This window comes from Eucalyptus grandis, chromosome 4 (assembly GCF_016545825.1).
Source record: "Eucalyptus grandis isolate ANBG69807.140 chromosome 4, ASM1654582v1, whole genome shotgun sequence".
Taxonomy (NCBI): Eukaryota; Viridiplantae; Streptophyta; class Magnoliopsida; order Myrtales; family Myrtaceae; genus Eucalyptus; species Eucalyptus grandis.
The window spans coordinates 29868218-29881739 of NC_052615.1; the positions used below are offsets into that span (position 1 = coordinate 29868218).

A 13522-nucleotide genomic window follows, 5' to 3' on the forward strand; every position below is an offset into this window, starting at 1 on the left:
CGAATGGCCAAAGATGAATATAGAAAAAAAAAAAAAAGGGGGGGCGGGGCGAAAAAGAAGAAACCGAAAGGGGTTGACTACCGACCGGCAGATGCGTACGGACAAGTCCCATTTACCGGCCACAGCCGGTGATTTATATCAATCATTGGTATTCCCTCAAAAAAAGAAAAAAGAAAAAGGCACTTCATCGTTTTCCCCCTCCTTTTTTTCTTTTTCTTTTTGAGTAACTACAATAATTGCCGGTCATCTAACTATTACGTTTATTGAACCCAAACAAAAATAAAAAGGGTCAAATCGTCTTTTTATTTATTTATAAATAATATCATCCAACCGTACGACACCGTAGAAATGTACAACTACCTCTTTTACTATTGGTTTCCTCCCCAACTACGCTATCGTGCTGGAAAAGCACAAAAAGGAAAAAAACTAAAGAAAATGACTCAACCCGACGGAATTACTAGTGAACCAGTTGAGCTCGCTCGACTTCCGAATTTCCCCCGAGCTCTACGCTATCTTTCTCAAGTCGAGATCGAGCAAAAACTCAAATGCCAATCGGATCCTTGGCAAGAAGTCAAATATATTCGAAGCACAAATTATTGCGAGCTTAATCGAATAATTGAATATATATATATTGTTTTTAGTCGGTCGATTCTTTTACTGACCATTGAAATCTCGAAACGACAGGGTCCCAGTCGGCTAAAAGTTTCAACCTTATCGCACACTTTTCTTTTTCTTCTTTCTTTCTTACCATTTTTTCTTTTCGATCATTTTCTTAACCACCGTCTCGTGTACAAACGCGACCGGCAAAAAGTAGTTAAAAAAAGAAGAAGAAGAAGAAGAAGACAAACAGTTTATTTGCATTCTCTCTCTCTCTCTCTATCTCTATCTCTGTCCGGAGCTGTGATGCGCGCTTCTTGAATCTGCGGTCGGCGAACGGCGATGGAGCTCCGGGGAGTCTGGTGGCGGGCGATCTCCGTCGCCGCCGTGATCTGGCTGGCGGCGTGCGGCCCCCGCCCCGCGGCGGCCGGCGACATCGCCCAAGACGACGAGAACGCTCCCAAGAAGCCCGGCTGCAACAACCAATTCGTCCTGGTAAAGCTCCCGATGTTGTTGCTCCCTCCGTCAGGGTTCTCGGCCGGGACGCGTGCGCCCGGTTCCGGCGGTCTCTGACCCGGTCGCCGGCTCTCAGTTCGCGTGCCGTTGACTGGGTCGTTGCTCGATTCGCGGTGTACGGAACCGGTCGCCGTGCTTGTCCTGGTGGATGAGCGACCGGGTCGTGCTTAGAGTTTGAGGTTGGAATGTGGTCTGCTTGATGGTGTGTAAGAGAGGGACTGATTATAGTGCTGATTGGAGCTAATATTTTGTTTAAGAGTATAAGGGAGCTGATGGAGTTAGTAGGTTAGAGCAATTTTACTGCTTTAGGTACAAACATGCCGAGATGTGAACTGCTTCAGCTTGTTATCCGGGAAAGTTGCTTTTCTTCGGGGTTATTTTCGGTCAATTTGGTTTTCGGTGTCTTTCTGGGGAGATTTCCCCAGGTGACACGCGTTACTTTTGGGGAAACTTTCGTTTCTTCAGTAGATAGAGTATTACCCCAATTTCTGCCTGCCCTTATCATTGTTAAACTGCAGCTGTGGAAAGAGCTGGTGATTTGAAGCTGGGTATCTTCTTAGGTTCTGTGTAGGTTATGAGTTGGTAGATTTAAAATTATTTCTCATTCTGAAGCAAAGTGTTACTATAGTTGCCTTTCCAGTGATTGATTCATTATGATTCTGTCAGGTTAAAGTCCAAACCTGGGTTAATGGATTGGAGAGCAGAGAATTTGTTGGTGTTAGTGCTAGATTCGGTGTACCAATTGTGTCAAAGGAGAAAAATGCAGACCAATCGCCCCTTACTCTATCAGATCCTCGCGATTGTTGCCGCCCGCCAAATAAGGTATCTCTTTTTAGGTCGCCTCAAAGCTCCAGAAACTCACAAGTAGCACTACTTATATTTGAAGATGTATTGTTGCATCGTCAGTATGACTGACTTATAATTTCAATATTGTTAAGCTCACTGGTGATGTCATCATGGTGGATCGAGGCAACTGCACATTTACTACAAAAGCAAATAATGCAGAACTTGCTGATGCATCAGCCATCCTAATTGTAAACAACCAAAAAGGTAATAGTGACGGTATTTTGTCAAAAAAGCTAATACTTGTTCTTGCTATCAAGCATGAATTTCGATAATGAAGATTTTGTAGGTGACATGAAAATTGGAACTTGGATGAGATAATGCTGCGTCGTGCCTGACTATAGAAACCAAATCTTATTAACTTGAGAATTTCATTGGCCATTGAGATGAGTCAGTTTAGTGTGCGGCTCTGTTCACCACATTAGTGAAGCTGTTTCTTTTCCACAACAGAACTATACAAGATGGTTTGTGATCCCGAAGAAACTGATCTGGATATAAAAATACCGGCGGTCATGCTCCCGCAGGATGCTGGTTCAAGCCTCGTGAAAATGCTGATGAATGGTTCATCAGGTAAGCAATTTTTCTTCTGAATTAGCTGCATGTCTAATGTCAGCTCAATAAGGTTCCATACCTTGATACAATCTGAGAATATACGGATAACTTCAGCTGTACAGCATTTACTTACCTGCAGAAGTTTCTTAGTCATACCCAGTGGCAGATGCCCTTTTTTGTGTTTTTTTTTTTTTTTGGGGGTGGAAGGCAGTGGTGGCTCCTGCTTCCTAGGCCCAAAAGTTCCTTATAGCATTAGTAAAATTTACCCCTCAAACCTCATTCTCATTCTCCCATTACTCACACCTCAAGTTCTCTTTTATGTTTGAAGCATAGCTTGCTCAATATGCAGATTGTTTACTAAGCATTCAGGTTGTTTGCAGTGTCTGTGCAGCTATATTCTCCTACACGTCCTTTAGTTGACATCGCTGAAGTATTTCTATGGCTAATGGCTGTTGGTACCATCCTCTGTGCCTCATACTGGTCTGCATGGAGTGCTAGAGAAGCAGCTCTCGAGCAGGACAAGCTAACAAAGGTTCTTTTTCTGATTTGGTGCTGTACACCTGTGCTTTCCTTTGGTAGATGCTTTTCCCCTGATTCAATGGTTTACCTTCTCTGCCTTTATCAATCTTGTAGGATGCTGTGGATGAACTTACAGACGACAAGCATGTAAAGGCAACTGGTGTTGTAGAAATCAGCACAACTTCAGCCGTCCTCTTTGTCATCATTGCTTCGGGCTTCTTGATCGTTCTTTACAAACTTATGTCTACCTGGTTCATAGAACTGTTGGTGGTTCTTTTCTGCATAGGTGGTGTAGAGGTATAAATCTTTGGTTGACGTCCCCTGTTATTGCATATTTGTTTATTTTTCTACACAGAATTGTGACTGCTGAGCTAATGACAGGCCAGTCACTCAATAGTCCTCGTTTGTGCCATTTTACTTGAGGAAAATAGCTCATGATACAGCTCCAACAATTACTTCGTCTTTTCAGATTGTAGTCCTTCTGTGTGCATACTCTTTAGGTGCATATCTGACATAGTAGCTGCTTTGGCTTGCAGGGCTTACAAACTTGCTTGGTTGCTTTATTGTCAAGGTAGTTCCTTATTTGACACGTATGTCCTTGCATGTTTGATAATTTAGATTCATAAGCTCATCATTCTCATACTTGGTCAAGTGTAAGTATAATTAATCTTGTGAATTTGGCTGAATTGATTGATATAGGGATCACAATATCGTGCCTTACCTAACAAAAGATGCGATACATAGGGATGATAGGTTCTAAGGTGAGTTGGACCAAGAACTAGGAACTGACCCTGTGACCTTTACTGAACTGGTTGGTTTTGGAACCGCCAGTTCCCGAATTTCCCAGCCAGCAGGTTCTGATCCGGTTCCTGTTCTGTACGGGAAGTGGTGCATTTTATGTGTTGGGCCAAATTCTTATAATAGAATATAAAAGTTGCATTATTTCACTATAAAACCATTCGTTAGTTAATTGATTATGTTGTTGTTTGTTATGTTGAAGAGGATGGTTTAATTCTGCAGAAATCATTTACTTATGTTGAATACCATGCTGACCCTATTTAATGTGCATTTGTCGTGCTGAACAAACATAAAAAAATTGTCAATGGAAGCTGTAAAGAGAAATTGAGCGAGATTTGAGAATTCAGCTAAAAACAACTTTCAATAGGGAATTGGTCCTTATATTCAATCTTATTTTGTGTTTAACGTATTCTTTGTAGCTCCTTTACAATCTTCTACAGTCATGTAAAATAAGGTCATATTGCATGGCAACTAGCATCACTACTAGTGACTAGAGAGACCTCTCCCAGAATGTGAGGCTGGCTATTGATTATATCTTTCCCTGTATAAATATTCTGTGACAACCTGATAAAAGCAAGCCCATAATAGTTTTTAAGCTTGACAAGAAGACACTGCTCCATGTGAAGGTGAAATAGTTAAATCAAGGTGTTATTGATAGGAGGGATGATATTAAGGTGATTATAGCACAACATACATATGAGACAATTAAAATGGATGATGAGACATATTTTGGTTAAGTGGAATAACAGTTTGGATTCTCTTTATATTATCTCAGGGCTAGAGTTAATTATTTGTCAATTTCTACAGATGGTTCAGAAATTTCGGGGATTCATACACCAAAGTACCGTTCTTTGGAGCTGTGTCGTACCTGACCTTGGCTGTTTCTCCATTCTGCATAGCATTTGCTGTTGTTTGGGCTGTTTATCGAAATACTAACTTCGCCTGGATTGGTCAAGATATACTTGTAAGGTTCAATTGCCTTTTTAACAATCCGAATGGAACTGTACTTTCTGCAGCCATGTGGATGTAGTCCTTGCATAGTCTCAGTGATGTTCTGTATTTTTCACTTTCTGCAAGAATAGAACAGTTGGTTAAGTAAGGAAAATCTGCATCAGAAGGCGTCCTCTTGTCATCTCTTGACTGTATCTGTTGTATGTTTTGCAGATACTTGACTATTAAGTATTCTTATGTTCGTCAATCTTATTGTACAAATAAAATTCCTTTACCCAACAAACATCCAACTGCCTCCATCTTTAAATGACTTGGGTATAATAATCTATAGTCCCTGCTTAAGCTCAAGGTTGGTCAGGCCTCTGAAGATTTCATCATTGTAGTTGATAAGTTATGTTAGTGGGGATGAGCAATTGCTAATGCTGGTCTCTGCTTATTTGTTGGTCCTTATTTTGTGACTGAATCACCTGCATTGGCTCTTTAGTTTCTCTTGCTTTCATAGGGTAAAGAATATTGCATTTCCTATAATACTTCGCTATGAGTATGTACATCATAAATTCACATATTTTCTTACTTTTGCCTCTTTAACAAGTGCACTAGTTGTTGTAAAAGGTGACTTGAAAATACTACATTTACTTCTTTTTGTTCCACGTCATTATTTACTTTACTATTCCTTCTGATAAAAAGGGATACCTTGGTGTCTGCAAAAATGATTTATTTACACCGCCTCTTCTGTTTATTAACTCTTTTAGATCTTTCTTAATGTGTCTGCTGCTTACATTCTATGTGAATATCACAAGTCAAGACTATTCTGTGGGAGTTTTTATGCATAGTGTGGGGATTATTGATGATCGAATGGCTGGCGAAAGTAGGTTTATGAGATTTTGTTGGAACATTAAACTTAGACTTGTTTTGTCTGCTTCCTTTCAGGGGATTGCTCTGATAATCACCGTTCTTCAAATTGTTCGAATTCCAAATCTCAAGGTAGTCATTCTGATTAACTCTGCTGAGATGATTGCTTTTAAAATTCAGGTGTCAATGGATATGGTAAAGAACAAGCTCTTGATCATAGTTGTCCCTAAGATCCTCTTGAGGCCATTAATCTTTCCCTCCTTGATACCCACACTTCTGCTGCAAATGCGGAACCAAACAGCAAGTATGACCCTTCCCCATTCCCCTTGATCCTCCCTTCATATGCCACCAATCAGCAGTCCCAATACTCTCCACCACTGCTCTGTCGAAATTCAATTTGAATCAGTAAACTTGTGGAATTTGCCATGTCACCCCTGATCTCGACTTCTTTCAGCATTGTTTAATCTTTTTTAATGCAACATATTGTTCCCCTGCTTTAGTTCAAGAGTTGCTCTGCATGTTGTTCCCCTGGTTAATGTTTCGGCATTATTTAGACCTTGTCCAAGGTAGTTTACTATGTATGTTTTCCGAGTGAGTTAACTGTATAGCGCCAATGTCCTGGATATTGGAGAAACTCTCTCTCTCTCTCTCTCTCTCACATGACTTTTCTTGTTTCCTTAATCAGGTGGGAACAGTTCTTCTAAGCTGTGCTTTCTTGTATGACATTTTCTGGGTGTTCGTTTCAAAGAAGCTGTTCAAAGAAAGTGTGATGATTGTGGTGGGTATTCTTACTAATCTTTTTATCAAAGTGAGGTTAGAAGTGCCTTTTCTTTAGAGCTCAACAATGTCGATAATCTTTTGATTGCAATTCCATAGGTTGCTCGAGGTGATAGAAGTGGAGAGGATGGAATTCCAATGCTGTTAAAGATCCCCAGAATGTTCGATCCATGGGGTGGTTATAGCATTATAGGATTTGGGGACATTCTTTTGCCAGGACTGGTGGTAGCATTTTCGCTCAGGTTTACCCAATTTCCTTTGGCTTGTATCAGATTCAGTTATGCTGCATAACTAAAATATTTCCGTTCAATAAGTTCTCACTTGCGACACGTATTCACATTTGTAACTGGCGGAAGCACAATCAAATCTATATCTTGGTAAACTGCTTTCTGTCTACAATTGGATTTTGCAATAATGTACTATCTGCAGATATGATTGGCTGGCAAATAAGAATCTTCGAGCTGGATACTTCTTGTGGGCAATGCTTGCTTATGGATTAGGTAAGAGAAAATTACTAAATGGAAAGATAGGGAATATAAGAGTATTTTCCCATTTCATTTTACCATTTCTTGTGAATATGACTGTTTTTATAACTATTTTCTGCCGCACGCCTGACTGCAGGTCTTCTTGTAACTTATGTGGCATTGAATTTGATGGATGGGCATGGGCAACCTGCCTTGCTTTACATTGTTCCATTTACGCTCGGTAATTTCCTCGTGCAAACCTAATTAAAGCATGTGTCAATGCCACATTGACAGAACTCTTTATGAACTGGGAGATTTGTGCATTACTGCAGGAACCTTTTTAGCATTGGGAAGGAGGCGAGGCGATCTAAAGGTACTATGGACCAGAGGAGAACCAGAGAGACCCTGTCCACACGTGCGACTACATTCTAGCGAGGAAGTGGATCAAGATTATTGAGATTGGAGCTTGTAATTGCACATCAGGTGAAGTTAATAATCTTAACTGAGGATTATGTGGTAGAAAAATGCTTCTCAGATGCTTACCGTGAGATGACAAAGTTGTATGCAAGAACAAGATTGCTACCATCGGCTTGAAACAAAGTGAAAGTCAGTTGACAAAAACGTTGTCTATGTATCATTGGCAGATCTTTCTCCTGTATCCTGTACCTGCTTCCACTTTAAGACTTAGAGCCATCTTAGACTGTATTAGATGTGCGAATGACTACTAACTAATGTATGGAGACACAACATGTTGTATATGCAGTATTTTTATCACTGTCTAGAGCGATGCTATCTGGTAACGAGGTGTAACTTGTAGGCTCTATGACTGCTAACTCTGGCTATGGAGAAGCAAGATCCCGATGTGTGTCGAGAGCCTTGCTTGCTGTGTCAATTGGTATGTACATGACAATGATGTGCTTACCATCTTCTCTGCGTTTCATTGAAGATAGAATTTCGCAAAAGAGCCTCGCCGTCAGAGCCAAGTTTTCACTTCCTACATCGAGGGTGATGCTCTAGGAAAGGGAATGTAAAGGGGTCCTGTACTTTCCATTTTCGGCTTTTGGAAGAGCAGGATCGACACCCCGATTTTCCTCTCACGTCAGATAGCTCAAGGAGGGTAAGAAACGACATTGTTGCGCACTTTGGACGGAAAGATACGAGAGATTTAGGCGACAGCCATGTGGTGTTTGGTTAGGGAATTGAATTGGTTCTAACTTTGTATCCAACAGCGGTATCGACTTTACCTGAAGACGCATCCTTGTGATAACATGTCCGTGGTCTCTAAAACCGCTCCTGCTTGCCATCATCATTTCGTGACCCATGATTCAGACGCAAGAGTGCTATTTAAGGAAAAGGGGTTCTCTATGATGATGGCGACTCTGCCGGTTCATCTTTGATGATTAGATGGCGATCGAGTCAATGTCCCATGATACCTAAGTAGGCTCGCAATCGCATTGGCTATTAATCTTGCAAGCGTGGCTAAAGTTGTAGTGCTTTGGAAAATTGCAGTCCTACCCCACAAGAAAGGCAGAGGCTTCTTCCTTCTTTTCCTTTTGCTTTCTTTAGCGAATTCCCTTTAGAGTTCATCATACTTCGTTAACCAAAAGCCCTCGACCAACGTGTCTGGGAAGTAACAAAATCAAAGATTCTTACTGTATCAGTCATCTCCTTCCATGCGTGATCAAACATTTTCAAATCCAACGAATTCGGGTCCATGCAACAATTCTTCTTCCGGATGGCCAGAAAAAAGGCTGCAGCGCATGGTGGGGGGCTAAAGGGGCTGGCCATGTGATTTGCGGCCAGAAAAGCCAGGTGGGTATCCTATGTTCCTGAGCTGGAACGCATTATCGATTCCTCCTCTTGTTTATGCAAATGGAGGCTCCAATAATGATAAATGATGGAAAGAATAAGGTGAATGTCGCACCTTGATTAGGAAAATGTGGTCCCACTACCCCAATTTTGCTTTTCCCGTTTCAAGATGACCTAAGCTAATCCAATCTTATTCACGACTCTTGCCCATAAAAAAAAAAAAAAATGTTGTTCATGGATCGGGTTGAGTCATCGATGTGATTTTTTTTTTTTTTTTTTTGTCAAAAGAAATTTTCATTTATTATAAAAATGATTCATGAAATGATCCATAGAAAGTCCCAGAAATAATAAACAAAAGGCAAGTCCATAGAGCTGCAAAACAAACCAATATTCAGAAACCAAGGTATACCATCATAGAATGGTTGGTAAAGGTAATCAAATCGATTAACTATAAGGATATCTGATATCACTACTTGCTTTCCCTTTTCGTATTTTTTTCTTTAACCATATAGACCTTGGTTCCATTATGTTCGATGTATGTAGTAAGCAATCAAGGAGGGATCTAGAAATTTTCTTTAGTTGGGACAAAGAAATCAATAAATTGTCAAGAGTAAATCGAGCATATCCGTTTTAGTAACCAAAGTAGTATTCTTGTAATTAAAAAGTCAGATAAAAAGAAAATATCATGTAGCTTTATTTACTAAAAGAAATCACATGGTTGTAATCTTTTTAAACGTATAAGCGTTGTTTATTTGTGAGGCCGAATTAAAATGAAAATGTTCAATCTTAGCTTACCATTAAAATTTTCAAGGAATTCAATGGGGTGAGAAATATCAATTTTTTTAGCCTATAGTTATTTAGCATCACGTAAGGACCCTTACCTATTTCGATATTTTGAAAAAATGGGTAGTGTTTATACACTTGAGATCAAGTAAATTCGTGCTTAAGGCCTTTAATAAGTTTGTAATCAAGCCTAATTGATTATGAATTTTCTTAGATTTGAAATAAATAGTATGGACTTAAATTCACACAACACTAAATACCTCTTGAAGCTATGGTCAATTCATCTCAAAATGAGGTTCTCGTTATTTAGACTCTGTTTGTTTCGCAGAAAATAAATAGTTTGAAATATGATTGCTTGTATACAATTAATATCTAGACATTTTTCATGGATGATAATTTTTCTTTACTCATTTATTTTTATAAGCGATATAAATGATTGTTTTTATGAAAATGTTTTCCAAACTATTTTAGAAACCATTTCCTTAAAAGTAATCGCTTGTAAATAATTAGTCAATAGAAATTATTTTGATTGTCGACAATAATTTATATGTAAATCTTTGTTATGAACAATATAACGATACAAGTGAGTATTTGTAGAAAAATTTTTTTTTAATTATTTTATTTTGGGGAAGCCAACGGAACTCCAGAAAGGGCGAAAAAAAAAAAGGCAATCATTGGGGGGACCACCAAAACCAAGGTCCAAGCTGCAGCTGAGCTGATTGGTCCCTTCTCTTTTCTTGAGGTGGGTTGGACTTGGAACGACGTGTCGGATCGTTGTGGCCCATTATACCCGTTGAAAGTGGAGCCCACCCACCCCCTTGCACGGTTGGTGACAGGGGCAGGTGCGTAATTTCAGCGCAATTACGAACCGGGTAGCCGTTGCCCGGTTGAGATCAAGTAAATTCGTGCTTAAGGCCTTTAATAAGTTTGTAATCAAGCCTAATTGATTATGAATTTTCTTAGATTTGAAATAAATAGTATGGACTTAAATTCACACAACACTAAATACCTCTTGAAGCTATGGTCAATTAAATCTCGAAAATGAGGTTACCGTTATTTAGGCTGTTTGTTTCGCGAGAAAATAAATAGTTTGAAATATGATTCTTTGTATACAATTAATATCTAGACATTTTTCATGGATGATAATTTTCTTTACTCATTTATTTTTATAAGCGATATAAATGATTGTTTTTATGAAAATGTTTTCCAAACTATTTTAGAAACCATTTCCTTAAAAGTAATCGCTTGTAAATAATTAGTCAATAGAAATTATTTTGATTGTCGACAATAATTTATATGTAAATCTTTGTTATGAACAATATAACGATACAAGTGAGTATTTGTAGAAAAATATTTTTTTAATTATTTTATTTTTGGGAAGCCAACGGAACTCCAGAAAGGGCGAAAAAAAAAAAGGCAATCATTGGGGGGACCACCAAAACCAAGGTCCAAGCTGCAGCTGAGCTGATTGGTCCCTTCTCTTTTCTTGAGGTGGGTTGGACTTGGAACGACGTGTCGGATCGTTGTGGCCCATTATACCCGTTGAAAGTGGAGCCCACCCACCCCCTTGCACGGTTGGTGACAGGGGCAGGTGCGTAATTTCAGCGCAATTACGAACCGGGTAGCCGTTGCCCGGTTGAGATCAAGTAAATTCGTGCTTAAGGCCTTTAATAAGTTTGTAATCAAGCCTAATTGATTATGAATTTTCTTAGATTTGAAATAAATAGTATGGACTTAAATTCACACAACACTAAATACCTCTTGAAGCTATGGTCAATTCATCTCAAAATGAGGTTCTCGTTATTTTAGACTCTGTTTGTTTCTTGAGAAAATAAATAGTTTGAAATATGATTCTTGTATACAATTAATATCTAGACATTTTTCATGGATGATAATTTTTCTTTACTCATTTATTTTTATAAGCGATATAAATGATTGTTTTTATGAAAATGTTTTCCAAACTATTTTAGAAACCATTTCCTTAAAAGTAATCGCTTGTAAATAATTAGTCAATAGAAATTATTTTGATTGTCGACAATAATTTATATGTAAATCTTTGTTATGAACAATATAACGATACAAGTGAGTATTTGTAGAAAAATATTTTTTTTTAATTATTTTATTTTTGGGGAAGCCAACGGAACTCCAGAAAGGGCGAAAAAAAAAAAGGCAATCATTGGGGGGACCACCAAAACCAAGGTCCAAGCTGCAGCTGAGCTGATTGGTCCCTTCTCTTTTCTTGAGGTGGGTTGGACTTGGAACGACGTGTCGGATCGTTGTGGCCCATTATACCCGTTGAAAGTGGAGCCCACCCACCCCCTTGCACGGTTGGTGACAGGGGCAGGTGCGTAATTTCAGCGCAATTACGAACCGGGTAGCCGTTGCCCGGTTGAGATCAAGTAAATTCGTGCTTAAGGCCTTTAATAAGTTTGTAATCAAGCCTAATTGATTATGAATTTTCTTAGATTTGAAATAAATAGTATGGACTTAAATTCACACAACACTAAATACCTCTTGAAGCTATGGTCAATTCATCTCAAAATGAGGTTCTCGTTATTTAGACTCTGTTTGTTTCGCAGAAAATAAATAGTTTGAAATATGATTGCTTGTATACAATTAATATCTAGACATTTTTCATGGATGATAATTTTTCTTTACTCATTTATTTTTATAAGCGATATAAATGATTGTTTTTATGAAAATGTTTTCCAAACTATTTTAGAAACCATTTCCTTAAAAGTAATCGCTTGTAAATAATTAGTCAATAGAAATTATTTTGATTGTCGACAATAATTTATATGTAAATCTTTGTTATGAACAATATAACGATACAAGTGAGTATTTGTAGAAAAATATTTTTTTTTAATTATTTTATTTTTGGGGAAGCCAACGGAACTCCAGAAAGGGCGAAAAAAAAAAAAAAAGGCAATCATTGGGGGACCACCAAAACCAAGGTCCAAGCTGCAGCTGAGCTGATTGGTCCCTTCTCTTTTCTTGAGGTGGGTTGGACTTGGAACGACGTGTCGGATCGTTGTGGCCCATTATACCCGTTGAAAGTGGAGCCCACCCACCCCCTTGCACGGTTGGTGACAGGGGCAGGTGCGTAATTTCAGCGCAATTACGAACCGGGTAGCCGTTGCCCCCCCCATGTGCTCCTTCGGGCCCTCGCTTTTTTGGCCCCAAAACGGTAACCCCCTAAAGGAAGGGGAGAGGATTTTCCCCATAATAATTAAATTTTAAAAAAATTGTTATTTCTTGGCATATTCTACGAAATAAATTTATCGTTGTTAATATTTTCTTATTTTTTTTTCTAATATTCACCTAATGTAATATAAGTTTTGACTCAGAAAGTAAGGCAAGCTTACGAGAATAAACATAAACATTGTCGAATATGAATATCATAAGTATAGTGTTTGAATTGCTTCATGATATATAAAATATAAAAAAAAATCGAATTGGATTGAGAAAAGCTCTCCGACAAAAAAATAATATAGAGGTCTCGGTATCATTCTCGATTATTTTTTTCATTTACAGAAATTATTTTTGAGCTGTTTTTCTCTTGGCATTTTGGGTCTGCATGAATGGAAGATGATGTTCTTCCTCTCATGATTAGAACAGACAGTGTGGATGGAGTTGGACTCACCGGCCAATACATCTGACAGAGAATTTTGACCCTTTAATAAATACTAAAAGGACAAATTAAAAAGAAATCATCTTGAGCATCTGCAGGAAGGGATAAGAACCGGACAACCGAGGCACCAACCAATCCCTGTCATCATCTCTCTCTCTCTCTCTTTAGCACTGTGCTCCACCTACAATCCCTCCTTGTTTTTTAAAAATTCCTAAGCTTTACTTTGGGGTTCAAATTCCTAAGAGTACCACGCCATTATTGCTTCTTTTGTTTTTGGGTAGGACAGAGTCCCAGACAGCACATAATCATGATCAAGTTCCTTTCTTTACCCAGAAATTAGTGTTAAAAAAATAATGGGAAACAAGTAATAGCCTCACCAACTCTGCTGTGCAGATAAGACATTCCATCTTTCTATAAATCCACCCTTTTA

General features: G+C 38.6%; 1 protein-coding gene across 2 annotated transcripts; it reads left to right on the forward strand.

The window, feature by feature from the left end:
• Positions 1 to 819: 819 nt before the first annotated feature.
• LOC104441734 (signal peptide peptidase-like 2) lies at positions 820 to 7650 on the forward strand. 2 transcript variants are annotated; one of them, XM_010054941.3, is made up of 14 exons: positions 820 to 1092; positions 1780 to 1935; positions 2052 to 2163; positions 2407 to 2526; positions 2889 to 3040; positions 3142 to 3324; positions 3564 to 3598; positions 4633 to 4789; positions 5707 to 5760; positions 6314 to 6406; positions 6505 to 6647; positions 6835 to 6905; positions 7027 to 7110; positions 7202 to 7650. In XM_010054941.3, the coding sequence occupies exons 1-14, from the start codon at positions 940 to 942 to the stop codon at positions 7324 to 7326; spliced, it is 1638 nt and encodes a 545-aa protein (XP_010053243.1). In that variant the 5' UTR covers positions 820 to 939; the 3' UTR covers positions 7327 to 7650. The 2 variants fall into 2 exon arrangements, with proteins under 2 accessions (XP_010053243.1, XP_018727792.1); XM_018872247.2 differs by having other exon boundaries at positions 824 to 1092; positions 2049 to 2163.
• The last annotated feature ends 5872 nt before the right edge of the window (positions 7651 to 13522 follow it).

What these genes read in the sequence shown, in the direction of transcription:
- LOC104441734 (XM_018872247.2), top strand. Translation starts at nt 940, where the DNA reads ATGGAGCTCCGGGGAGTCTGGTGGCGGGCGATCTCCGTCGCCGCCGTG. An exon ending in TCTGCATAGGTGGTGTAGAG is followed by an intron (nt 3,325 to 3,563) that starts GTATAAATCTTT and finishes TTTGGCTTGCAG; the next exon opens with GGCTTACAAACTTGCTTGGT. An exon ending in TTGGTTGCTTTATTGTCAAG is followed by an intron (nt 3,599 to 4,632) that starts GTAGTTCCTTAT and finishes CAATTTCTACAG; the next exon opens with ATGGTTCAGAAATTTCGGGG.